This window comes from Theropithecus gelada, chromosome 9, assembly GCF_003255815.1.
Source record: "Theropithecus gelada isolate Dixy chromosome 9, Tgel_1.0, whole genome shotgun sequence".
Taxonomy (NCBI): Eukaryota; Metazoa; Chordata; class Mammalia; order Primates; family Cercopithecidae; genus Theropithecus; species Theropithecus gelada.
In genome coordinates this window covers 64754555-64781219 of record NC_037677.1, presented here as the reverse complement: position 1 = coordinate 64781219, position 26665 = coordinate 64754555, and the positions used below count along the sequence as shown (strand labels likewise).

At 49.1% G+C, this 26665-nt stretch overlaps 1 protein-coding gene across 2 annotated transcripts in view; it reads left to right on the top strand.

Annotated features, from left to right (window-relative positions):
- The first annotated feature begins 3582 nt into the window (after positions 1 to 3582).
- The window catches only part of HKDC1 (hexokinase domain containing 1), a 47756-nt gene continuing 24673 nt past the window's right edge, over positions 3583 to 26665 (top strand). The window contains exons 1-7 of one of the 2 annotated variants that reach the window (XM_025396591.1): positions 3583 to 3894; positions 10571 to 10733; positions 16594 to 16742; positions 16844 to 16963; positions 22301 to 22396; positions 23899 to 23998; positions 26410 to 26593. In XM_025396591.1, coding sequence (XP_025252376.1) covers positions 3832 to 3894; positions 10571 to 10733; positions 16594 to 16742; positions 16844 to 16963; positions 22301 to 22396; positions 23899 to 23998; positions 26410 to 26593 — 875 coding nt within the window. In that variant the 5' untranslated portion in view covers positions 3583 to 3831. The remainder of the gene's footprint in view (positions 3895 to 10570; positions 10734 to 16593; positions 16743 to 16843; positions 16964 to 22300; positions 22397 to 23898; positions 23999 to 26409; positions 26594 to 26665) is intronic. The other variant, XM_025396592.1, reaches the window with a different exon arrangement.

Below are 26665 nucleotides of genomic sequence, written 5' to 3'. Positions count from 1 at the left end.
AAAAAAAAAAAAAAAAAAAAAAAAAAAAAAAGGAAAACAGATATTATCTTTGGGCCTTGCCAAAATGGACCGTGTAGATTAAAGTGGAGCTCTATGAAATGGAGATGTGTCTAGAGATGGGAGAGTTTCCCTTCTTACATGGAAGATTTGGGCCAGATGGGTGATGTGCTTCAACTAAAATGTCACTTGTCAGTGTCAGCCCTCAAAAGGGTGTTCTTAAGCAAAATCCAACTACTTATAAGATTCAAACCTAGATATCCTTGAATAGCCAATAGAGCTTTAGTAAGGGTGAAAAATCCCAAGACTTGAATTGGAGTAATCAGATGAGGAATGGTAAAATAACCTAATTATTTTGTCTTGATTCTATTAAAATGCGGGGGCTGAGCTAGATGACTCCAAATGCATGTGATCTCTGTAATCATTAAACTTCCTGGTTTAGTCACCTTACTCAGGCCTGGAATGTAGACGCTAATGTGCTCAGATTAAAAATGGAATGATGCAATAGATGAAAATCCTCTGGTGTCATTTGCCCAATTAAAATTCCAAGGGCTGCCTATCTGACTCACACAAGCAACCGTGAGATTGCAGAGATCTTTGGTTATGGTTTGCATTCTTTTGACCACTGGCTACTGTAACCTCTTATTCTTTTTTTTTTTTTTTTTGAGACGGAGTCTCGCTTTGTCGCCCAGGCTGGAGTGCAGTGGCGTGATCTCGGCTCACTGCAAGCTCTGCCTCCTGGGTTCATGCCATTCTCCTGCCTCAGCCTCCCGAGTAGCTGGGACTACAGGCGCCCGCCACCACGCCCGGCTAGTTTTTTGTATTTTTAGTAGAGACGGGGTTTCACCATGTTAGCCAGGATGGTCTCGATCTCCTGACCTCGTGATCCACCCGCCTCGGCCTCCCAAAGTGCTGGGATTACAGGCGTGAGCCACCGCGCCCGGCTGTAACCTCTTATTCTTGTGGTGAGCAAATCAATGACAGTCGGTGCATACTGCACTGCCAAGGTTACTTTTTTTTATTTTTTATTTTTTTTTGAGATGGAGTCTCACTCTGTTGCCCAGGCTGGAGTGCAGTGGTGCGATCTCAGCTCACAGCAACCTCCACCTCTTGGGTTTAAACAATTCTCCTACCTCTGCTTCCCAAGTCACTGGGATTGCAGGCATCCATCACCATTGCCCAGGTAATTTTTGCATTTTTAGTAGAGATGGGGTTTCACCATGTTGGCCAGGCTTGTCTTGAACTCCTGACCTCAGGCAATCTGCCCACCTCCCACCTTAGCCTCCCAAAGTGCTGAGATTACAGGTGTGAGCCACTGTGCCTGGCCCAGCTTACTTTTTAAATGGGGGAATTAAATGTTGGGTGTGGTGACGCAAGCCTGTAGTCCCAGCTACTTAGGAGGCTGAAGCCAGAGGATCACTTGAGCCCAGGAGTTCGAATCCAGCCTGGGCAATGTAGCGAGAGTCTGTTTCTGAAACACATCAACTAGTGGGGAAATTAAGATAAATAATGTCATCACTTATGGCAGATGGTCTTCCCAGGATGTTATCCTCAGTGAGTGTGGACTAGGGCCTAGCATGCCCATTTCAGAATACCAACAGTTCCACCTGGTTTGGGGAACTGAATGGTTTGGGGAACTAAAGGTCAATCTTTGTTTGCTTGTGTAATAAAGGAGAAAGCTAAAAGTCATAGTCTGAGGGTAAATGGACTGAAAAGGATGGGGATTATCAATCTGGGAGACAGTTTTAATATGCTTATATCAATCGGAAAAAAGCATCTGAAGTAGTTTTAACCGAGCCTCCTCTGCACTGTGGGCTTAAGTGAGACCTGATGGCTCATCCACATGGCGATGGGTAGAGAGCACTGAATTCCAGCTCCTCAGGAGGCTGAGGCAGGAGAATTGCTCGAACCCAGGAGGTGGAGGTTGCAGTGAGCCGAGGTTGAGTCACTATACTCCAGCCTGGGCAACAGAGTGAGACTCTGTCTCAAAAAGAAAAAGAAAAAGATAAAGAAATTCTTAACAACCCAACAGAATGCTGCTGCTACTAATAAATCAATTGTGTATCTATTGAGTATCTACTGCGTGGAGAAAGCAGGGCTGGAGAGCCAATGTCATGTATTATGAGCTGGGCACTGGAATCAAACTCCAAGGATTGACCCCCTGCTGTCCTATTTATGGCTTTGTGATCACGTCACCTTTCTGGGCCTCGATGTTTTCATCTATAAAATAAGAGTGGGCCAGAAGCAGTGGCTCATGCCTGTAATTCCAACATTTTGGGAGGCTGAGGTGGGTAAATCACTTGAGCCCAGGAGTTTAAGACCAGCCTGGGCAACATGGCAAAACCCCATCTCTACAAAAATTAGCTGGGCATGGTGCCACATGCCTGTAGTCCCAGCTACCCTGGGAACTGAGGTGGGAGGATCACCTGAGCCCCCAGAAGGTTGAGGTTGCAGCGAGTCATGATTCCACCACTGCATTCCAGCCTGGGGGACAAACGAGACCCTGTCTAAAAAATAGTAATAACAATAGTAATAAAAACAAAATGGGATTGGTACATGCTCCATCCATGTTAGCCGCTATTGTGAACACTGCTGTTTTTTGTTTCATTAGCCAGCCAATGACTGTGGGAAGAGTGCAAGGTTGATTGCACCCGCGTACTGGGTGCTTTCTGGGTCCTTCTCATGCCAAGTAAGATGAGTGAGAAGTGAATGAATAAAACATCTCAGTGGCCTGAGACATTTCTCTCTCTCTCTCTTTTTTTTTTTTTGAGTTGGAGTTTTGCTCTTGTCACCCAGGCTGGAGTGCAACGGCACGATCTCAGCTCACTGCAACCTGTGCCTCCCAGGTTCAAGTGATTCTCCTGCTTCAGCCTCCCAAGTAGCGGGGATTACAGGCACCTGCCACCACTCCCAGCTAAGGTTTTTGTATTTTTAGTAGAGATGGGGTTTCACCACGTTGGCCAGGCTGGTCTCGAACTCCTGACCTCAGGTGATCCGCCAGCCTCGGCCTCCCCAAGTGCTGAGATTACAGGCGTGAGCCGCTGCACCTGGCTGGACTGAGACATTTCTTAACTGTGACTTCCTTCTCTCCAGCAGTGATTCCCAGTGAGCACTGGTGACTTCAGTTCACTCTTTCTCAGGAATATTTTTTTCTGGGTCACTACCTGTGAACTAAAGGTTTTCTGGCTTAACATTGCGAACAGGTAAACATTTATTGATCATTTTCTGTTAACCATGGGCTATTAGTTAAGAGATCTGATCTGTCACAAATGGAAGAATCTGCCCCAACCTTCTTGAAATCCCGTTGACCAGGACGATGTTTAGTTTTAGTTAGGACAGCGCTTCTGAGGAGCAGGGGGTCACAGAGTCATGCCACCGGCGTAAAAGACTAGAGAAAAGACTGCAAATGTGCAGAGCAGCTCCACGGGCTGAAGGTTGGCTTTGTTTCATGCCCAACTTTTCAGAAGATTTTCCTCGGCTGAGTGGGCTTGGGGGAGCCCCGGTTTGAGAGGGTTGCTCAGCAATGAGATTTGGAGGCACCCAATTCTCAAGTAGTCAAGCAACTCATCAATTCCCTGCTTCCCCCTCCACTAACCCTCAGCAACCATCCAGAGCCTCCTATTAGACAATCAAGTGTGTGCCAGAGGGAGGGCCTAAAGGTGGGGGCGAAGTTTAATCATTGAACCAAGCAGGCTGGAGGTATTTAGTCCGCAGCACCTCGCTCCCCGGTAGGTCTGCCAGCCTGGACTGGAGGCGTGCAACACTCCGGAGTCGTGGGGGTGAGCACTGCACAGGAATCTCTGTCCATCTCAGGAGAAAGCAGACTTGGGGAAAATGTTTGCGGTCCACTTGATGGCATTTTACTTCAGCAAGCTGAAGGAGGATCAGATCAAGAAGGTAAGGAGGGCCCACGAAGCTGAGAGATGCCCAGCTCCTTCTTCATGGACAAAACTGATTCCCTTAAAAAAAAAAAATCAGAAGGGAGTTAGGAGAGCTTATTAGAAAAGACGCTGGGAGCATATGAGCAGTAAAAGACGCACTGAGGGTAGCGGGAGTAATTCTCCCACACTCCTGGGCATCGTGTTACTGTCCTGAACCTTACCTTTCACTCGGAACTTCCTGGCAGGTGCTGGATGCGGAAGGGGGTGAGGAGAGTCTTTGGAAAGCTTGAAGAGGATTGTGTTTGTTGTAAGGGATGTTTGCTCGGAAAGGCCACACAGGCGAGGAGAATCATTTTCAAAGAAGTTTAAAGAACTGTTGGGGCAGAAGGCTGGGCCAGTGGCTCACGCCTCTCATCCCAGCACTTTGGGAGGCCGAGGTGGGCGGATCACCTGAGGTCAGGAATTTGAGACCAGCCTGGCCAACATGGTGAAACCCCATCTCAACTAAAAATACAAAAATTAGCCAGGTGTAGTGGCATGTGTCTGTAATCCCAGCTACTCAGGAGACTGAGGCAGGAGAATCGCTTGAACCCGGGAGGTGGAGTTGCAGTGAGCCGAGATCGTGCCACTGCACTTCAGCCTAGGGGACAAGAGCGAGACTTCATCTCAAAAAAAAAAAAAAAAAGAGCTGTTGGGCAGATCTGTTTATTCATGTATTTGAAAGCATATAAATGTGGGCAGCAAGAGGGTGTGAGTTGTAATAGACAGTCACTGAAATATCTATTATTGGCACCTGCTATTTGCCACACCACTATTCATGGTGTGCATTATTTTGTCACTCTGCTCAGGGAACTTGTCTACAAAATTCATTCCAAAGTGGGCTGGTTAAAGGTTGCCAAGGGTCAACAGGAGGGAACCAGAGTTCTTTCCAGGCAGCTAAAATGAGCCCAGTCTGCTACTCTGGCCACACCAGCTGGCTGTCAGGGCCCTGGGCAAAAAGCATCTCTCAACGTTCAGATGACAGAAGTCCTCCTAGCAGGAGGACTTAGCCAAGGTCACCAAGTATTTAGGATGGAATGAGGATTAAACCCAAGTTGGCTGACTCTTCCTTCAATGCTCTTTCTGCTGTGCCATGACGCCCTCCTGCTTTTCAAAATGAGCAAGGAGGCCGGGCGCTGTGGCCCACGGCTGTAATCTCCGTACTCTGGGAGGCTGAGATGAGCAGAGCTCATCTCAAACTTGAGGCCAGGAGTTTGAGACCAGCCTGGGCAACATGGAGAAACCCCATCTCTACAAAACATGTAAAAATTAGCCAGGCGTGGTGGTGAGTGCCTACAGTCCCAACTACTCGGGAGGCTGTGGTGGGAGGATGGCTTGAGTCCGGGAGATTGCGCTACTGCACTCCAGCCTGGGTGACAGAGTGAGACCCTGTCTGAAAAAAAAGGAAAGAAAAGAAAAAAGAAGGCCAAGCGTGGTGGCTCATGCCTATAATCCCAGCACTTTGGGAGGCCGAGGTGGATGGATCACCTGAAGTCAGGAGGTCGAGACCAGCCTGGCCAACATGGTAAAACCCCGTGTCTACTAAAAAATTCAAAAATTAGCCAGGCGTGGTGGAGTGTGCCTGTAGTCCCAGCTACTCGGGAGGCTGAGGCAGGAGAATCGCTTGAACCCGGGAGGCAGAGGTTGCAGTGAGCTGAGATCGTGCCATTGCACCCCAGCCTGGGCAACAGAATGAGACTCCATCTCAAAACAAAACAAAACAAAACAAAAGAGAGAGAGAGAGAGACAGAGAGAGAGAGGAAGTGTGGCCCCTTATAGCCCTCAGGTACTTGGTGGGATAAACTCCCGCTAAATTCTATTCATTAGAGAGTTGAGTTAGAGGTGGTAGCAAATTTAAAAACACGGTAAAGCAATCAAATGTTGATTAGAATCACAGAGCCCTCTACTGGCTACTTAAGGAGGTGCTGTCTAGGAATCCACTTTCTTTTGTTACCTCCTTAGTAAAGAAAGATACAACTTGCACCGCGTTTCTCCCATCCCCAAGGGGGACTCTTTGGAACCCTGAAACCTTTGATTCTGCAAACTTATTTCATTTCCTTGGGCCCCTTTGTGTTGGTTAACCTTTTGTACCCTAGATCAGGTGGGCCATGTTTGTCCACAAGCCCAGGTGCAGGCTCAGGAGCAGCCTGTGATGGGAAATGCAGCCTCTGCTGATGGGCTCCAGTTCCTTCTGGAAGGACAGTCAGCCTTTTTCAACGCCTGGAGCTGACCTCCCTCTCCCCGTGGGAGGTGAGAAAGTTGGAAGCACTTTTACAGCCACCTTAAGCAAGTGCCCCAGGAAGTCTCTGGGGTCGTGTGGGAGGCTGGTTTATGGCTGCTGGGCTGAGTCATGGTTCTGAGAACACTCCTCCCAACACAGGGTGAAAACACACCCGGTCAAAAGGCACAGCTCTTTTCTCTGCCCCTTCTTTGTCTCTGTGCTTCCTGCCTCTAGAATTGTCCAGATCCTGGGCCAGACTTGCCTGCAAGGGTTACTACTGAGACCCTGGAACAATTTCTAAAAATCTCCCATTCCAGCATGGAAACAAAAATAAAATGAAAAAAGGAACATAGAAACCACTCTGACAGATTCTTTTCCAGTTCAATATATTGACATTATTTGACCTATTGATAGCACCAGGCCAGACCTGGTCGCTGACCTGCAGATTGTTCATCCATAGGAAAACTGGGAGGTTTTCAATGTGTATTTTTTACAGCTCTGTATGTCAACATTACAAAAAGTGGAACTGTTACTTATAATTCCACCTTTAATTTACTTTTAATCTCAAACACCTTCATATTTGCTGGGTGGAAGCCTTCCTAGTTTTTCTTCATCCTGTATGTTTTTAGTTATGTTGATAAGGTACATACAGTTCTGAACCGCTTCCCTCACTTACTGTTGTAGTGTAACCACTTATGTAGATTGCTTCATTATCATCATAATTATCATTACAATGTCTTCCTAATATCCAATCAAGTGGATATGCCATCATGTATTTAACCTTTCCCCTTTCTTTTTTTTTTTTTCTTTTTTTGAGACAGAGTCTCGCTCTGTCACCCAGGCTGGAGCGCAGTGGCGCAATCTCGGCTCACTGCAAGCTCCGCCTCCCAGGTTCACACCATTCTCCTGCCTCGGCCTCCTGAGTAGCTTGGACTACAGGCGCCTGCCACGGCAGCTGGCTAATTTTTTGTATTTTTAGTAGAGACGGAGTTTCACCGTGTTAGCCAGGACGGTCTCGATCTCCTGACCTCGTGATCCGCCCGTCTCGGCCTCCCAGAAGTGCTGGAATTACAGGTGTGAGCCACCACACCCGGCCACATTTGGATACTTTCAAAAACATTTTTAATAATTAAAATATTAGGCTGGACGAGGTGGCTCATGCCTGTAATCCCAGCACTTTGGGAGGCTGAGGCAGGATGATCACTTGCCTCCAGGAGCTCGACAGCAGCCTGGGTAACACAGAGAGACCTGTCTCTACAAAAAATACAAAAATTAGCTGGGCATGGTGGCAGATGCCTGTAGTCCCAGCTACTTGGGAGGCTGAGGTGGCAGGATCACTTGAGCCCGGGAGGTTGAGGTTGCAGTGAGCTGTGATTGCACCATTGCACTCCAGCCTGGGCAACAGAGCAAGACCCTGTCTCAAAAATAAAATAAAAGTATTGTTATGATAAACCTTGGTAGAGTTTTTAAACCTTGGTAGAGTTGTTTTTTTTTTTTTAGACAGAGTCTCGCTCTGTCACCCAGGCTGGAGTGCAATGGTGCGATCTGGGCTGACTGCAACCTCTGCCTCCTGAGTTCAAGTGATTCTCCTGCCTCAGCCTCCCAAGTAGCTGGGATTACAGGCACCAGCCACCATGCCCGGATAATTTTTGTATTTTTAGCTGAGACAGAGTTTCACCAGCTTGACCAGGCTGGTCTCGACTTCCTGACCTCAGGTGATCCACCCACCTCGGCCTCCCAAAGTGCTAGGATTACAGGTGTGAGCCACATCACCCAGCCTTGGTAGAGATTTATGGTTCTCCATAGTCAGGATTATTTCCTGAGAATAGGTTCTGGAAATGAAAGCCCTGGGTCAAAGAGCAGAATCTTTTTATGACTCTCGATTCATAATGTGAGACCTTTGGACTAGATGACCTCTAAGACCCCTCCAGCTCCCACCTTCTGTAATTCAGCAGCTCTGAGTCTTGAATGTTTGAATTTGCTCTTTCTAAGTGAAACGCACTGCTGGTTGGTTTTCTTGCTTAGAAGATATCTCTCATGATGGTTTGTGCATCTCTCCAAAAGTGGGCTTGGTTTTCTGCAGCCGCGGTACTCTCCCTTAGTGCCTGGGACGCGTGTCCCTGGTTATACATACCCCACATGACTTGTTTGGATTGAAAATAGGTGCTTTTTGTCCCAACATATGTTTCACTTTTCCCTTCTAACAACTGTTCCTGGTGCTGTGGGAGATACAGAAAATCAACAAGAAACTGTTACTGAGTTGACATTCTTTCGGTCATAACCTTAACTACTGAAAGAGCAGCAGCAAACCAAGTGCTCGATGACCCCGTTAAGCCCCAGTCGCAAATGACCCCAACTGGGCCTCAAAAAACAGGACTTACACAGAAGGGATAATATTGTGTGGATGCCTGGAGTTTTTCATACTCTCAGGCTAAGCAAAAATGATCAGTAGGTTCAGGGGCACTGTGTGAGGGCCCTTCGGGTAGGAAAGAATCAAGTTCGGTTCCCATGTAGAGCGTCCCACCCTTCCCCAACCCCAGTTACTGGGGTCACGTCCTTTGCATCCAGTTTTCTTGGTTTGTGTGTGGCTGTGCCAACCAATTAGTCATAAATAGCCTTAGGGGAGCAGGAAGTCCTTAATGAAGCCTGACCTGGTTCCATCCTGTTTTCTCAAATATGCTGAAAGCTCAATTGTCCCTTTTTGCTAATGGCTGTCTGATGATTTTCTGGTCTTTCTCTGGCCCCCAAGTCCCTGGAGCCGTGGGACCATTTCAGTGTCTTGGGTCTTTTCATTGTCACGGGACTGAGCTGGGTCCTAGCCTCTGAGGCCTAGTGGATGGCCGGGGCCCTGTCCTAGCCTGAAGGTAATGTGAGCCCTGTGCATTTGGTATCATTTGTCTGTCAGGCTTATGCATCCCCCACAGAGCTGTGAGCCAAAGCCAGGCCATGGGGGTGAGGGATCTGGAGACTATGTTACAGTCCCACATAGCCGCAGCTCTGCAGCCCTCTCCCCTCACCTCTCACTTGGGGACAAGAACTTTGGCCTTATGTGGCTGCCTCAAAGGGATGATGTGGCGACGAGAATAGGTGACATACATGGATGCACTTTGTAGACAGTAGCACGTGTTCTTCACCCTGGATAAAATGCCCTTTCACCGGGAATGTACCTGGGATAGAACCTCCTGTCACCTGGAGGGTGGAGAGTGCTCAGTACAGAAACAGGGCTGGCAAGAATGGGGCGCATATGCCCTTGTCTCTCCTCCTGCCCCCATCAATAATCCATCCCAGTGAGCCCGGGGCTCCAGACTGCCAGCACCAATTGATTAGTTTTAATTAGTGTGAGGGAGGAAACTTTGCTGCCATCCCTGATGTGACTTATTACTGTCAAGAGGACTGAGTATAGCCATAGTGATTTGTATAACTTCCCTCCTTTGGGTATGGTCTTCTGTCCCTGTTTCCTGGTTACATGAGTGAGATCCACACATTATCAATAGCAATTTGAGCTGACTTTAAAAATTCAGCTTTATCTTAACTACAACAACTCAGTTAAACCAAAATGGACATTTATGGCTGGGTGAGGTGGCTCACGCCTGTAATCCCAGCACTTCGGGAGGCCCAGGCATGTGGATCACTTGAGGTCAGGAGTTCAAGACCAGCCTGGCCAGCATAGTGAAACCCCATCTCTACTAAAAATACAAAAAACCCCACAAAAACCAAAAAAGTAGTCAGATGTGGTGGCACCTGCCTGTAATACCAGCTACTCAGAAGGCTGAGGCAGAAGGATCGCTTGAACCTGGGAGGTGGAGGTTGCAGTGAGCCGAGATCTTACCACTGCACTCCAGCCTGGGCAACAGAGTGAGACTCCGTCTCAAATAAAGGGGCGGGGCGGGGGTGGGGTGGAATTTAAAGGACTAGATTTTAGACATTGCTTTTGGAAACTGAATTTAGTTCTGAGCTTCCTGGCAGCCAATAAACAAAGAGAAACCTGTTTGGCTGTATCTGTGATCATCATTGGATGAAAGAAAGCTTCCACGTTTAGGAATCCACGATTCAAGCTCTAGCTGGCCTTTTTCGGTGGAGAGGAATGGGACACTGATGAGGGCCCTGAACTGGGAATCGGAAACCCTGAATCCTTCTTAGTTTCTGCCTCTCCCTTGTCTCATCCGAATAATGGAGGAATCATTTTCTCCTCAGTCTGCCCTTCAGAGGAGTGACTCCACACCTTCTCAGCCTTCCGTTCCATTCTGCTTTCCCAACTCCCTTCCCTGTCCTCTGCCTGATGAGGGCTCAGATAGGGAGCCTTTGGGAATCCACATCTCCATGCTGTCCCCAGAGTCAGGGACGCAGCTTGCTGAGGGATGTCGGGGGTTACGGCCGAGGCTGGAGGGCGAGGGCCCCTAGCAGCGCCCCCTGGTGGCGGTGTCTGTTCCAGGTGGACAGGTTCCTGTATCACATGCGGCTCTCCGATGATACCCTTTTGGACATCATGAGGCGGTTCCGGGCAGAGATGGAGAAGGGCTTGGCGAAGGACACGAACCCCACGGCCGCGGTGAAGATGCTGCCCACCTTCGTCAGGGCCATTCCTGATGGTTCCGGTGAGTGCAGTCGTCCGCTGCCAGGGTCCCCGGCTCCTCTTGGCTGATGGGTATCTAAAGTACCTAAGGTTTGCCCTGTACCTTGGCTTCTCTCTCTAACCCTCTCTCTGCCGTCCAGCCCTCCCCACCCCTCTGTGCTTCAGTCCTGCTGAATCCCTCTTGGTTCTGCAGCCCCAAGGCACCTTGGCTTCTCTGCCCATCGTGGCCTCACACATCTGCTCCCTCTCCTCCTGGAGCATCTCCGTGTTCTTCCCTGGTGAGCATCAACATGGCTTTTCCATCTCAGCGTCGCGGTCCTTGCCTCCATCTAGGAAGTATCCCGTGCTGGGCTGGGTGCTTGTCAGCGCACTTGTCACTTTGCAGTGTCCCCACTCTGAGTCTCCACCAAATTAACCACTCAATCCATGAGTCCAAGGTCTCACTCACCACAGTGTTCCCAGCACCTGGTAGAGTGCTGGGTGCATGCCAGGCCCTGATATATTTGTCGAATGAGTAATAAATGGCTCTGGCTCCTAGGTATCTAAATTCTAGGCCATAGAGTATGAGTAATGGAAGCAAGAATGATGTAGTGGAAATCATATTCAATGATAATTCAACAAACTTGGGCCTGAGGCCCAGCTCTGTCACTCTCAGTGACCCAAGGCAAGTGTTTAGCCTCAGTTTGCCCATCTGTAGAATGAGAAATGGCCCATGTATCTGTTTCCTATGGCTGCTGTGATGTATTACCACAATCCCAGTGGCTGAAAGCAATCAAATATATTCTCTGACAGTTCTGGTGGACGGAAGTTTGCAATGGGTCTCACTGGGCTAAAAATCAGGTGTCGGCAGGGCTGCATTCCTTCTGGAAGCTTGAGGGGAGAATCCGTTTCCTTGACTTTTCCAGCTTCGAGAGGCCACCTGCATCCTTGAGGCATGCCCCTTTCTGTTCTCAAAGCCAGCAGTGTAGCCTCTTCAGGTCCCTCTCTGACCTGACCTTCTGCCTCCTTTCAACATTTAAAGATCCTGTGATCACATTAGTCATGCTTAGATAATCCTGGATAATCTCCCAACCTCAAGGTCAGCTGATGAGCAGTTTTGATCCCATCTGCAACCTTAATTCCCTTTTGCCTTGCACCCTCAGATGTTCACAGGATCTGGGGATTAGGATATGAGCATCTTTGTGGAGGGGTGGGGTGGACATTGTTTTGCCTACAATGGCCTAGAACTCTCTAGAGAGGATCTATGAGGTTCAATCCAACTCTTCCATTCTCAGCCTCTGGATGAAGCCATAAGAGGGAAAAGGGCTGCTACTGGCCAGGTGTGGTGCCTCACGCCTATAATCCCAGCACTTTGGGAGGCTGAGGAGGGCAGATCACTTGAGGTCAGAAGCTTGAGACCAGCCTGGCCAACATGGTGAAACCCCACCTGTACTAAAAATACAACAATTAGCCAGGTGTGATGGCATGCACCTGTAATCCCAGCTACTCGGGAGGCTGAGGCAGGAGAATCACTTGAATCTGGAAGGCGGAGGTTGCAGTGAGCCGAGATTGCACCACTGCACTCCAGCCTGGGTGACAGAGCGAGACTCCATCAAAAAAGAAAAAAAGAAAGAGAGAAAGAGAGGAAAGAAAGAGAGAAAGAAAGGAAAGAGAGAGAGAGAGAGAGAAAGAAAGAAAGAAAGAAAGAAAGAAAGAAAGAAAGAAAGAAAGAAAGAAAGAAAGAGAGAAAGAAAGAGAGAGAGAGAAAGAAAGAGGGCTGCCATTTACTGAGCAACCACTGCGGTCATGGGGTGCTAGGGACTCGCTGAGCCACGTATTTCCTGTGACAACCCTGTTCAGACAGAACCACCAAGGATCAAGGGGTTTCTCCTGTGTCAGGGTCCCAGTGCCCAAACCGAGTTCATGAAAGAGCCTTGGGGCTCTTGCCGCAAGGGGCCAGGGACCTCTGGGCCCAGGGACCTCAGCACAACAGAATCACTGGCAAGATGCTTTGTGTGGCAAGAGCAGGGACTGAGGTTTGGGAGCTCTCAGGCGGCTTTGATGGAATTAGCTGCGTTCCGGACCTCTCTGGAGCAATGCCTGGATCAAGGTAGCTTGGCTCTGCTGGTTGAGAGGCCCTGGGACACTGCACTGGGAAAGGCCCTGTGCCCTCACTTGTGGGTAGGTGCTTCGGGTGGACAATGCCCTGTCCTGGAGGGATGTGAGCTTCGGAGAGAGACAGCCCTACTTTGAAATCTTGGCTCTGTCCTTGCCACAGCTTGACGACAGTGCTGGAACGTGTCCTTGACAGGGCATCTGGGGCCCCTGGGAGGAAGCACCTGAGTCCTGTGGGGAGCACCAGGGCTAAGTCCACCTGGCTTCCTGGACTGAGGCCCCTCCTCCAGATACAGACAAGGTGTGTCCCCAGAAGCAAGGTGGCCTTTGAGGATCTAGAGGCTACGGGACAGGCGGTGTCCTCCTGGCCCTAGCTGCGTCTGAAGGTTCAGAAGTGAAAGTAACTAACTCATAGAAACTCTCTCTTCCTTAGCCAGGAAGATGCCCAGCTCCCCATCCCCGTCTCCGCAGAGCCTCTCACCACACAAAGCATCTCGCCAGTGATTCTGTTGTGCTGAGGTCCTTGGGTCCAGAGTTCCTAATAAGCCAGGTGTTCTTGGTAAATCCCAGCACCGTACATGATTGTCAGGATTTAATGAGATCATGTGGATGGCATGCTTTAAAATCTCTAAAATCTTGTCCCAAGTCCTCCATAGCTCTTGTGAGCTGGTGATATAATTTCATGATTACCAACAAAAAACAAAACTTGCTGAGCGCGGTGGCTCACGCCTGTAATCCCAGCACTCTGGGAGGCCGAGGCGGGCGAATCACAAGTTCAGGAGATCGAGACCATCCTGGCTAACACGGTGAAACCCCGTCTCTACTAAAAATACGAAAAATTAGCCGGGCGTGGTGGCAGGCGCCTGTAGTCCCAGCTACTTGGGAGGCTGAGGCAGGAGAATGGCATGAACTGGGGAGGCAGAGTTTGCGGTGAGCTGAGATCGCGCCACTGCACTCCAGCCTGGGCGACCGAGTGAGACTCCGTCTCAAAATCAAAACAAACAAAAAAAAACTCTCCTAATTCCTTATGGCATCTGTCTCAGAAATGTATGCAGTTTCCAGAGAAGTTGTGAGTTTGCCTACTCCCATCAGGACCTACCCATGAGGGAGTTACCTGTTTGAGCCTTAGTTACCACCCAGCCTTTTGGTCAGGGGGCTGCAGTGGTCTGTTCTGACAGGATCAAGTGCCTTGAAAGTGCTGTGTTCATACTGGAGCCTTCTCTGCCAGTCATGGAAGGGGCATGGGAAGAGTGAGGGTGGTTGTGATTCTCTGGCTTGACCCCTGCTGGCTCTGTTCCAGACCTTAGCCTCCAGTCAGCCTCCAAGGCCACATAGGCCTTGGGGATGAGCCCAGGAGCCCTGAGGTCGTCAGCCTGGAACCTGGAGTGTTTCCTAATACACACTTTCCCAGCCCCTCCCCCTGGGGACTCTGAATCTCCAGGAATCTCCACATTCAGCCACCGTGCGTCTTTGGGAGACTCTGTACTGGCGAAGGGGAGGGAGTGAAGGCGTGAGCCCCCACAGTGACTTAGGAGAAGGGCACCAACCATTGGTGTCCAAGGCAGGTCATGGAGGGTCCTCTGGAGCAGGCAGATTGGCCAAAGGAATCTACCCTGCTTGGGATGCTGTTTTTCTTTTACTTTCTTTTCAGAAACAAGATCTCCCTCTGTCGCCCAACCTTTAGTGCAGTGGAGCCATCATAGATCACTGCAGCCTTGACCTCATAGGCTCAAGTGATCCTCCTGCTTCAGCCTCCCAAGTAGCTGGGACTACAGGTGCATGCCACTACACCCAGCTGACTTTTTGTCTTTTGTTTTGTAGAGACAGGGTTTTACCATGTTGACCAGGCTGGTCTTGAACTCTTGGCCTCAAGGGGTTAATTCTCCTGCCTGGGCCTCCCAAAGTTCTGGGACTACAGGTGTGAGCCACCGTGCCTGGCTGGGGATGTTTTCTTGATGTCTGTGAAGACCCCGAGGTCCCACAGACCGATGTTGCCTGGGCAGGTCCTCCCTCTCCCAGGGTCCACTGGTTCCTTTTTTCTGGGGTCAGAGGCAGAAGGGATCACACCATGTGGCTTCCATGAAATGGCATCTCGAGCCACTGTTGGAGTGCGGTGTTTGATAGTGATCGCCGTGCGGGTGCTGGGAGTGGGAAGTTTTCGCACTGACGCTGGCCAGGTCTCAGCACATCCCCTCCCATCCGATGGCAGCACAGCAGCCTCTTCTTTTGTTAAACCCTCAGTCTATTCTGGTTGATGTTAGAGGCATTTGTCCCCAAAATCTCAGATCTTGGCATTCCCTAGCTTAAAATCTTTCTGCAGCTCCCTTTCACCTTCCAGATAAAGCCCGAGATCCTTGGGGTGGGATAGCTTTTCCAAATCCCTCCAAATTTAACCTGAGAACCACCTTCCAACCTCATTTCTGCGACAGCTGCCCTCCTTTGGCAAAAGCACACTCACTCCTATTGGATGCTGTCTCATTCCTTTGCCCGTGGCTCCTCCCTCTGGTACCCCCGCTCCCCGCAGCCTGGCAGCCAGACTCCTGCTCACCCTTCAACACTCAGCTCTGTGTCCCCTCCCTGGAGAGCCAGCTGCCTTTGACTCCCAGCTTTGATCTGGGTATCTCTCCCTGTGCCTCTCACAATCTGAGCACTGGTCCTACTATATGGAATTGGCTGATTTATGTGCCTGTATTTCGGATCAGTTTCCCAGGGAGCACATCGTCTTTCATCTGTACATCCCTAGCACCTGACTCATGTTACTCAGCACAGAGTAGATGCTCAGTAAATGTGTGGACATAGGTTGTGTGATCTACCCTACTTCCTACACAGCCAGACAGCGTCTGGGAGAACCGTCTTGCTTGGTGCATAATAAATACTAATAAAAGTTGCATAGGATTAACTCCCTGAATTCCCTCACCGAATGATAAACGGCTCCATCAGCTCCTTTGCGGCTGATCTGGAAAGGTAAGAATTTCCAGATGTCTCCACAAAAACGAAAAAATCGAGCTGGCTGCACCTTTGCTACTCTAACTATGGTCTATAGACCAGCAACAGCAGCAGCATCACCATGTTAGTCAGGCTGTTCTTGAACTGCTGACCTCAGGTGATCTCCCCGCCTCAGCCTCCCAAAACGCTGGGATTACAGGCATGAGCCATTGCACCCAGCCTCCACCTTTCAATTAATGGCATCTGTCTTGGGCTGGGCTGGGTTGTGTTCCAATTTCTCCTTTTGGAGTGGCTCTGGCCTAAAAAGTTCAGCATCCTTGGCACCTCAAGGGCCATCGTTTGGTCCCTGTCTCCTCTCCTCTCCAGGAGTGTTTTCCCTCTGCCCATAGGATCATCGGCTGCAGGAAGCTGGCTGCTCCTCGCTGCACACCTGTCTTCCCCCTCATACCTTTATCCGAGTTTCCCCAGGCTGGGAGTACCCGCTGTCTTCCCAGTGATGGCATCCCAGGATGGGCTCCACTGTCGAGGCCACCTCTCATACCACCTGCAAGGACTGTGCTCACACTGGCCTTCTCCAGCGGAAATGTGCCTTCCTGCAGCATGAGCCAGTGGGTTGGGCTCAGGCTGCAGAGTCAGGCAGACTTCGTTCACATCTCAGCTCTGCGCCTTACCTCGAGGGCTCTGAGAAATGGCCATAGTCCTCAGCCTTGGCTAATGGGCATAATGATACCGAGTGGTTGTAAGATTTGATGACGTTGATTATATGTCCACCCTGTAATGCAGAGCTTGCCGTATCTGTAGTAGACCCTCAATAAATGGAAACTGAATTTGTTTCTTAATAGAAAATGGGGAGTTCCTTTCCCTGGATCTCGGAGGGTCCAAGTTTCGAGTGCTGAAGGTGCAAGTCGCTGAAGAAGGGATGCGACACGTGCAGATGGAGAGTCAGTTCTACCCAACGCCCAATGAAATCATCCGCGGGAACGGCACAGAGGTACCTGGCAGGTGGCTCCTGTGACAGCAGGGAAGGCGGTGGCATCTGTGTGTGGGGAAACCACACCTTAGCCCACGTCCTTTGCTTTCTCTTCTCTGCAGCTGTTTGAATATGTAGCAGACTGTCTGGCAGATTTCATGAAGACCAAAGATTTAAAGCATAAGAAATTGCCCCTTGGCCTAACTTTTTCTTTCCCCTGCCGACAGACTAAACTGGAAGAGGTAAGGCCAGAGCCCGCGGAGGGAAGCAGCTGTGCAGGCGTTGGGGCTTGCGGAATGCGGGCACGGGCGGGAGTCAGGCTGCTCGCAGGAGAGAACAGCAGGAGCTTTCTTGTTTGTCTTTTTCTTTTCTTTTTGTTCATGATGGGGCATCAGTGTGAGGCAGAGAACTTGTTAACGCAGTGGCCTTGATTTTATGATTAACGTGGGCACAGGTCGGGAAAGTGGAATGCGTTTCAGTAACTCTGAAACCTTGATGTGAGGAATTCCTTGGAGGGCTTGTTTTAAGCACAGACTGCTGGGCCTGCTGGAATCAGTGTTTCTGCAAGGAGGCCCTAAATTCGCCTCCCGGACAGGTTCCCAGGAGATGTGATGCTGCCTGAGGCCTGCACTTAGGACCACTGACATAGCCAACTAGAAGCAGCGTGGGAAGGCTGGGGACTCCCTGTCGTGAGCCCTCAGGAGGAGGATTAGAATGGGGACACTAGAGTGAGAATGTTCTGGAGCAGACACAGAGCCTGGGATACACAGTCTCAGCTGTGCCACCTGCCAGGTGGGGGTTCCTGGTAACTCATCTCTGTGTGTCTCAGTTTTCAGTCTGTAAGCAGGAGGAAGCTAACCCGATCTTATGTGAATAAAGACACAAATAAGGGGACGTTCTGTGAAGAGTCTAGTCTCCCCGGGCCACTCCTGTGTGGGTTGGGGACGCTGATCAATCTCCTCCTGGCCCTTCTGGTTATGATGCCCAGCTGACAGTCACATGGGCCTCCTTGGGATGTGCTTGATATTGCCAGCTTGAGTCACTTATTGGTGTGGAATAGTGAAAGGGAATGAGCTTCCACGTTCCACACACATGGCTGCGAATCATGGTTCAGGACAAATTGTGTCCCCTTGGACCAGTTCCTTAATTTCATGAGCCTCTTGTTTTCTCTTTGAGAAAATTTTATTTATTTTTATTTTTTTCTTTGTTGAGATGAGGTCTCACTATGTTGCCCAGGCTGGTCTCAAACTCCTGGGTTTAAGTGATCTGCCTGCCTCTGCCTCCCAAAGCGTTGGGATTACAGGCATGGGCCATTGTGTCCCGCCTTGTTTTCTCATTTGTAAAGCAGATAATCATATCTGCTTGTTGGGCTGAGGTGAAACTTAGGCAAAGCATTTTTAAAGCGTCCAACACTGTGGTTGGGCCTTACACAGTAGCTGCTAGGCTATGGTGACTGTCGCTGGATTACTTGTCTCTTTGTGCTTTTGTATCTTATCCCTAAATTCAACAGAGGTTTTTGGAGGGCAAGTAGTGCCCGCCAAGGGCACAGACCTTCCCCGCCAAGGTCTCTCACAATGTGTTGTGTTTAATAGGTGCTTGGTAACTATCTGACAGTTGAAAGGTGTCAATCATTTATTTGATTCTATCGTGGGAATTTGCCATCATCTGTATAGAGGACAGGCTGAGTTTTACTTTTTCATTCTTTTATAAAGAAAGGATTGAGAAAATAATATAAAGAAGCTTCCAGAGGCCTGACATGGTGGCTTATGCCTATAATCCCAGCACTCTGGGAGGCTGAGGTGGGAGGATTGCTTGAGCCCGGGAGGTCCAGGCTGCAGTGGGCTGTGATCACTCCACTGCACTCCAGCAGCGTAGGCCACAAAGCGAGACTCCATCTCTAAAACAAGCAACCAGGTGCGCTGGCTCATGCCTATAATCCCAGCACTTTGGGAGGCCGAGGGGGGTGGATCACCTGACATCAAGAGTTCAAGACCAGCCTGGCCAACATGGTGAAACCTCGTCTCTATTAAAAATACAAAAATTAGCTGGGCCTGGTGGCGGGCTTCTGTAATCCCAGCTATTCAGGATACTGAGGCAGGAGAATCGCTTGAACCCGGAGGTGGAGGTTGTGGTGAGCTGAAATCACGCCACTGCATTCCAGCCTGGGTGACAGCGTGAGACTCTGTCACAAACAAACAAAAACCAACAACAAGAAAACATACAAAAAAGTTTCCAGGGAATGTTTGGGTGAGGCCAAGTGGAGCCGGCTGGCAGAGAGAGGTCCCAGGAGTGAGTAGACGTGTGTGTCAGGGGTTCGGGAATCAGCCCCTGGCTGGATCCTGTAGTGTGGGTGGTGGAATGAGTGTGCCAGCTGCTCTTATTGGAGAGCTCTGCAACAGAGAATCCAGGAAGAAGGAAGAAAATTCTCAAGCTCTGTGAGAATTCATTCAAGTTTGAGAATTAAACGCACATGCTTTCTTGATAGCTTGGCAGCGGAGGGTGTGAACGTATGGTTTATCCATCCAGGATTTTGTCATTTATCTATGTTGAATACCCACCAACATCTTTCTCAATAATAACGATAAAAACACATACCTTGGGTTTTGACACTGTACCTCACACTGTGCCAAATGCTTTATGCGCATTATCTTGTTAAATCCCCCAAACAATTCTATGAGGTAGATATGATTATCTTCATTCTATATTTGAGAAACACTGCAGCTCAGCGAGGTTAAGAGACTTGCACAAAGCCACAACCAAGAGTAGCCCACCCCAAGCTCATAAGCTCCCCAACCACAGTGCCTTTCCAGAAAGACACCACTTTAGAACCTCAATGAAAATGGCAGCAGGTGCCTGAAAACATTTTGATTTTTTTTTTTTTTTTTTTTGAGCTCTGTTGCCCAGGCTAGAGTGCAGTGGTGCAGTCTTGGCTCACCACAACCTCCATCTCCCGGGTTCAAGCAATTCTCCTGTCTCAGCCTCCCGAGTGGCTGGGATTATAGGTGCCCGCCACCACACCCAACTAATTTTTGCATTTTTAGTAGAGACAAGGTTTCACTAAGTTGGCCAGGCTTGTCTTGAACGCCTAACTTCAGGTGATCCTCCTGCTTCAGCCTCTCAAAGTGCTGAGATTGCAGGTGTGGTGAGCCACTGTGCCCGGCCCATTTTGACCCGTTTAGTGTCATATCACAATAAAGATTTTTCAGGTAAAATTTAAACTAAGGAAGGGCATTTAATTATATCAAGGAGAGGCCGGACACAGTGGCTCATGCCTGTAATCCCAGCACTTTGGGAGGCTGAGGAGAGCGGATCACATGAGGTCGGGAGTTCGAGACCAGCCTGGCTTCTTTTTTTTATTCTTATTTTTGAGGGAACAGAAAGTCTTTTTAAAAATGTATTATTATTATTATTATTATTATTATTATACTTTAAGTTCTAGGGTACATGTGCACAACATGCAGGTTTGTTACATATGTATACATGTGCCATGTTGGTGTGCTGCACCCATTAACTCGTCATTTACGTTAGGTATATCTCCTAATGCTATCCCTCTGCCTTCCCCCCTCCCCACAATAGGCCCCAGTGTGTGATGTTCCCCTTCCTGGGTCCAAATGATCTCATTGTTCAATTCCCACCTATGAGTGAGAACATGCAGTGTTTGGTTTTCTGTTCTTGAGACAGTTTGCTGAGAATGATGGTTTCCAGCTGCATCCATGTCCCTACAAAGGACACAAACTCATCCTTTTTTATGGCTGCATAGTATTCCATGGTGTATATGTGCCACATTTTCTTAATCCAGTCGGGAACAGAAAGTCTTAACCAAAGAGAAATTTCTGTGTGTGTGTGTGTGTGTGTGTGTGTATGTTTTTCTGATAATAAAATAAATGGTAATACTTTTTCAAGGTTAAAAAAAAGAGAGAAGGCCGGGCGCGGTGGCTCAAGCCTGTAATCCCAGCACTTTGGGAGGCCGAGACGGGAGGATCATGAGGTCAGGAGATCGAGACCATCCTGGCTAACACGATGAAACCCCGTCTCTACTAAAAAATACAAAAAAATAGCCGGGCGAGGTGGCAGGCGCCTATAGTCCCAGCTACTCGGGAGGCTGAGGCAGGAGAATGGCATAAACCCGGGAGGTGGAGCTTGCAGTGAGCTGAGATCCGGCCACTGCACTCCAGCCTGGGCGACAGAGCGAGACTCCGTCTCAAAAAAAAAAAAAAAAAAAAAAAGAGAGAAGGAATGGAAACGTTTAAAGAAGAAAATAGAAATCACCACTCATCTCAACATTCAACTATTCCCACCACTAGAATTGTGGGTTTTTCTTTTACTCATAGCTATATTAAGCACAAGTGTTATCCTGTATCTATAGTTTAGGAAATCTATGGTTGATTGCAGTCACCAAATATTTGAGACAAAAAGAAAATGTACAGTTGTATGTAATTGCCTTTTTAATTTAACATTCTATCACAAGCACTTATGCCTCACTTCCCCCATCTACCTTCCCTGCAACAGGGATTTTTGAAGAAAGCCACCCTGTTGCATCTCTTCCGGCTCTGTCCGGGGAGGCAGGGATGTTGTCATAGCCTATGAGGGCAGAAGTTAGGGAGAGCTACCACACGGCGGCGCTGTGGTGCAGGGAAAAAGCCTGAGGGCTGGTCCAGAGTCAGAGACCTGCGTTCTGCTTGGGCTCTGTCCTTCACTCGCGGTGAGATTCGGAGCAATTTCCTCCCTCTCTCAATCTCAGGGTTTTAAAATCCATAAATTGAGGGAAATGGAGGAGGTGTGGTCAGGAAGTTTGTGAGCTTGGGTCAGCTGCTCTTGACTGAGAAGACTTGGGCGATTCTCTTAACTTCCAAGTTCTCTTCCAGTCCGAAATGTTGTATGATTATTTGCGATTTCAGACACGAAACTCAGGAAACACCATTTGTAAGCAATGATTGATAATGCAAATTGAGTACCATTTTTCTTTCGTTCTCCTTATTAAGAGATGAGGTCTCCTTATGTTGCCCAGGCAGGCCTGGAACCCCTGGCCTCAAGTGATCCACCTGCCTCAGGCTCCCAAGCAGGTGGGACTACAGGTGCGGGCCACTCTGCCTGGTTGGGAATCAGTTTTCTAAGTTGAAATTAAGTTTCTGAGACAGTCCTGCAAGGTTCCACCATGTTAGTTCTGTTCTGTGGACCTGGCAAACCATGCGTTCTGCATGTTTAATACACCAGGTATCTTCATTAGAGCATTCCTTTGAGAGAGGTAGGGAGGTACATTTCCATTTTGCAGAGGAGTAGACTGAGGCTCAGAGAGGTTAAATGGCTTGTCTAATGTCTCATGAATCCAAGAGCTCTAACTTTTCAATAATTACTCCTTCTGCTACCATATATTTCAAACCACTCAGATGAGAGTAATACAGTCATTTAAATTATTAGAAAAGGCTGCAGAAGTGATGTTTTAAAAATTTGGGGGGATTCAGTTTAGAGAAGAGAAGGCCATGGGGGATGCATGTAGGCATGAAGTTTCTGCAGCTCAGTTGCACATTGCACATCTCAGCATCTCTTTCATTCAAACTGGACCTGAAATCTTCTCCCAGGGTGTCCTGCTTTCATGGACAAAGAAGTTTAAGGCACGAGGAGTTCAGGACACGGATGTGGTGAGCCGTCTGACCAAAGCCATGAGGAGACACAAGGTGAGGAATTCACCTCGGTGTGAGAGGCTCTCCCAGCCCTAGTTCCTTTCTCTTGGGTTGGAGGGGGTGGGGGTGGGGTGAAGGGTCACATATGGTGCCTGCCTGGAGGGAGAATCAGAGAAGGAATTGATCTTAGAAAAAGTCCTACTATAGTACAGATGTGGCCAACTTGGATGAACCCACAGAGCCTTGGTAGGCGGGGCTTGCACAAATCCCTATTGAAAGGTGGCCAGCTCATCCCTGGGCCTCCCCAGCAGCCACAGCCCTCTTCCGGAGGTCTTGGTTAGATCTAATGCTGTGTGTAGGCCCTGCACGCCCTCCTCTCTGAGGCCAAAAAGATCATATTCTTTCCAGGCTGGTTCTGTATTTCACTGTCCACTCTCTGTCCATTAAATATCCCTATTTGTTGAATGTATTTTACAATAATTTAAACTACTGCAAAAGCAAGACCCACTCCTTGCTGAGCTGAAAAGTACACAAACCCAAATTGCTTGTTACCCTGACAGCAAGAGGCATGTTTTGCTGCATAGCCTTCCAGTCTTTTTTTCTTTAAAGCTGGGATCTTATTCTTTTATAGCCTGCATTTTCCCTTATGGGTTTCATTTTGCTTTTTTTTTTTTTTTTTTTTTTTAGCGATGAGGTCCTGCTGTGTTGCCCAGGCTGGTAGTGCCTGGCACTCCATCCTCAAATTCCTAGGCTCCAGTGATCCTCCCACCTCAGCCTCCTGCATAGCTGGGACTATAGGCAAAAGCCACATGCCTGGCTCTCATTTTATTTTAAAATGTTCTTCTAAACTTTGGGGGATGTTGGTGCAATAAGCCAAGCCGACTTGGCAGAACAGGAAATCCAGACAGGAAGTCACCAAGCCACACATGGGGAGGACTTGGCCGAGTCTGTGCCTGCTGGCTGAGATGTCCCCGTGGGTGAGGACTTTGGTGTTTTCTCCTGGAAATGCCACTGCTCCCAGGATAAACATGCTTTCCTCGATGTCTTCCCAGGGTCCCACAGACAAAGGCTGAAACCTGGGTGTGATGTGTGCCTGTAGTCTCAGCTACTCGGGAGGCTGAGGCAGGAGGATCACTTGAGCCCAGGAGTTTGAGGCTGTGGTGTGCTATGTTTGTACCTGTGAGCAGCCATCACACTCTATCCTGGGCAACATAATGAGACCCTATCTGTAGATTAAAAACTAAAATTTTTTAAATTAAAAAAAAACAAGAACAAAAAGCAAGGGCTGGAGTCTTGGTGGCCTGTCCCTCATATTTCCACTGCAGAGGCCTTCACCCGCAAAGCAGGAGGACGGGCTCCCGCTTCAGCTCCCGTTGGCTCTTTCTCTCTCCTAGACCCTGAACCTTGATGAGGCCTTCCTCCTTCAGACAGGCCTAGCAGGCAGGATCTAGGGATGTCTCAGCAGCCACCTTCCCTGCCCGCTGCCTCTGTGGGGAAGGAGGGAGGGAAACACCTCCTTCCCACCCGCTGATGCCCTCTGGCCTTGTGTTCGGCAGGACATGGACGTGGACATCCTGGCCCTGGTCAATGACACCGTGGGGACCATGATGACCTGTGCCTATGACGACCCCTACTGCGAAGCTGGTGTCATCATCGGTAACTCAGTTGGACTGGTGTTTTGAGGGTGCGGCAGAAGGGACTGTTGGGGATGAGTGAATTCGGTGGGAAGGGCACTGACACTATTTAGGAGAAGCAACATAGGGACATGAAAAATTCATTCATTCACTCATCCATTCATCCATCATTCAGCAAGTGTTTACTGAGCACCCGCTGTGTGCCGGGCCCTGGGCTTGGCACTGGGTTCTGAGTGGGGAGTTCCTATGCCCTGGGAACTCTCAGTGGGGAGGTGGGTGAGAGGCCCAGAGAGCCTAAACTATTAAGATAATTTCACGTGGTGGTTAGCGTGATAAAAGAAAAAAAGACACCAAAGAGAGTGATGTGACTGTGAGTGAGATGAGGCGTCAGGGAAGCCTCTCTGAGGGATGGCATTTGAGCCGGGACCTCAGTGATGCAAACCAGGGGGCAAGGTAGAGGTCCGGGGGTAAGGAGTCCCTGGCAAAGGAAAGAGGACACCCACAGGCTTGGAGACGGGAAGGGGTCCAGGGAGGGGGTCCTGGGGGAACCCAATAGCCAAGTGGTGTCTGGATGAGGTGAGTGAAGGCTGAGAGTCAGAGGCCATTCAAGCGAGAGGGAGTGCACAGACAGGGCAGATTGCACAGGATGTGGACACAGTCACTGTAAGGTCACCGGCTTATCCCCTGAGGGAGACTGGAAGGCACTGGGGAACTCTGGGTGGGGGATGGATAAATGGATGCCCATTTTATTTTTTTTATTTGAGACGGAGTCTTGCTCTGTCGCCCAGGCTGGAGTGCAGTGGCGCAATCTCGGCTCACTGCAACCTCTGCCTCCTGGGCTCAAGCAATTCTCCTGCCTCAGCCTCTCAAGTAGCTGGGATTACAGGTGCCCACCACCACGTCTGGTTAATTTTTTGTATTTTTAGTAGAGATGGGGTTTCACTGTGTTGGCCAGAATGGTCTCAATCTCCTGACCTCAAGTGATTTCACCCACCTTGGTCTCCCAAAGTGCTGGAATTACAGCCATGAGCCACCACGCCAAGCCGGATGTGCATTTTTTAAAAGCCCATTTTGGCTGCTGTGTGGATAATCAATTACTGGGGACAAGAGTGGAAGCAGGGCGACCATCCAAGAGGCCACTGGACTGTCAGGCAAGGTGCACTGCAGCTCTGGACCGGGAGGTCGTGGTGCAGTGGGGGTGTCCAGTGGGTGGTATCCACACCAGAGCCAGGGGATCTGCTGGAGGAATGTGTGGGAAGGCATTTGGGGTACAGTAAAGCTGAATGGCTCTGACTTATAGGTTGTTCTCGAATATCCCCTTCTCCTTTTCCCATTCCTTTACCCCTCCTGGGGAAAGTTCTTCTGAATTGCTTTTTCTTAATGTCCCTCAAGACCCTCCTCAGCCTGGCTTTCCCGAAGGGCAGGTCTTTAAAGCTGAGGGACATCTGCCCTTCTGTTTCCAGGAGCCTCGGGATGGATCAGGCCTTTGCCAGTCATGGCACCCGTCTGTCACTGTGGCTGCATCTGGTAACCACAGATTGGGGGGCCACGCCTAAACAGTGTCTGTGCATTTCTGAGAAAAGCTTTTTCCAAACATTACATTCTGTTTTTCTACATTTCTCATTTTCCATGTTGGCATTTAAAATACTCACACCAGAGTATCAGCCAAGGAAAGATACTAAAAAAAAGAAAAAAACCCCCGAAAATTCAAATAGCTTTATTGAGGCATAAAAGTCCTCCGATTTTAGGTGTACGATTCAATGATTTGTAGTAAACATAGAGTTTTGTAACCATCACCACAATCTGATTTTAGAACATTTCCATCCTCCCAAAAGAGTCCAAAAAGATGGTGCCCACTTGCAGTCATTCCCCAGCGCTCAAGTGTTTGAGGCATTTCCTTGGAGCGATTTTGTGTTTTGCATAACGGAGTGTTGCTTTCTTAGGTGGTAGCTAATCACTGTCTAAGATAAGCATGCAGCTTCTGCTAGAAACAATTAGTGGCACGCCATAAGTAAAGAATATTTTTAGTACCAAATAGAGAGGAAGCTAAGTAGCTTAGGGAAAGAATTTTCAAAATTACCCAGGGTTGGTGATTTTCTGAAAAAAATATTTACAAGATTAGCTTCATATATCATCCTCTTGTAAGAGCGCTTCGTCAGCTTTCATCCATATTCATCAGGGAACTTCTTCACAATTGACTCCATTCAGAACCGCAAAGCCTGAGCACCCTGAGAAGTGCAGACTTGACATGTCAGCTGTTTTCCCCATGTGCTTGGGGCTTGCCCAAGCTGCTTCCCCCAGCGAGAGCCGGCCCCCAGGGCATGAAAAGCACTTTGTGGTACATTGAGGAGGACTCCCCAGCCGTCAAGAGTTCTCTGTCTGTGCCCAGCTGGGAGCCTTCTCTCTGCATATTCTCTCTGATCCCTGGTTCAGGAACAGGCACAAATGCGTGTTACATGGAGGACATGAGCAACATTGACCTGGTGGAGGGCGACGAGGGCAGGATGTGCATCAACACAGAGTGGGGGGCCTTCGGGGACGATGGGGCCCTGGAGGACATTCGCACCGAGTTCGACAGGGAGCTGGACCTCGGCTCTCTCAACCCGGGAAAGCAAATGTGAGTTCCATTCTGCTGTTATCTGGGCATCGGCACCAGGCAGGGCCCAATCACTCAGGTCCCCTGGCTGCC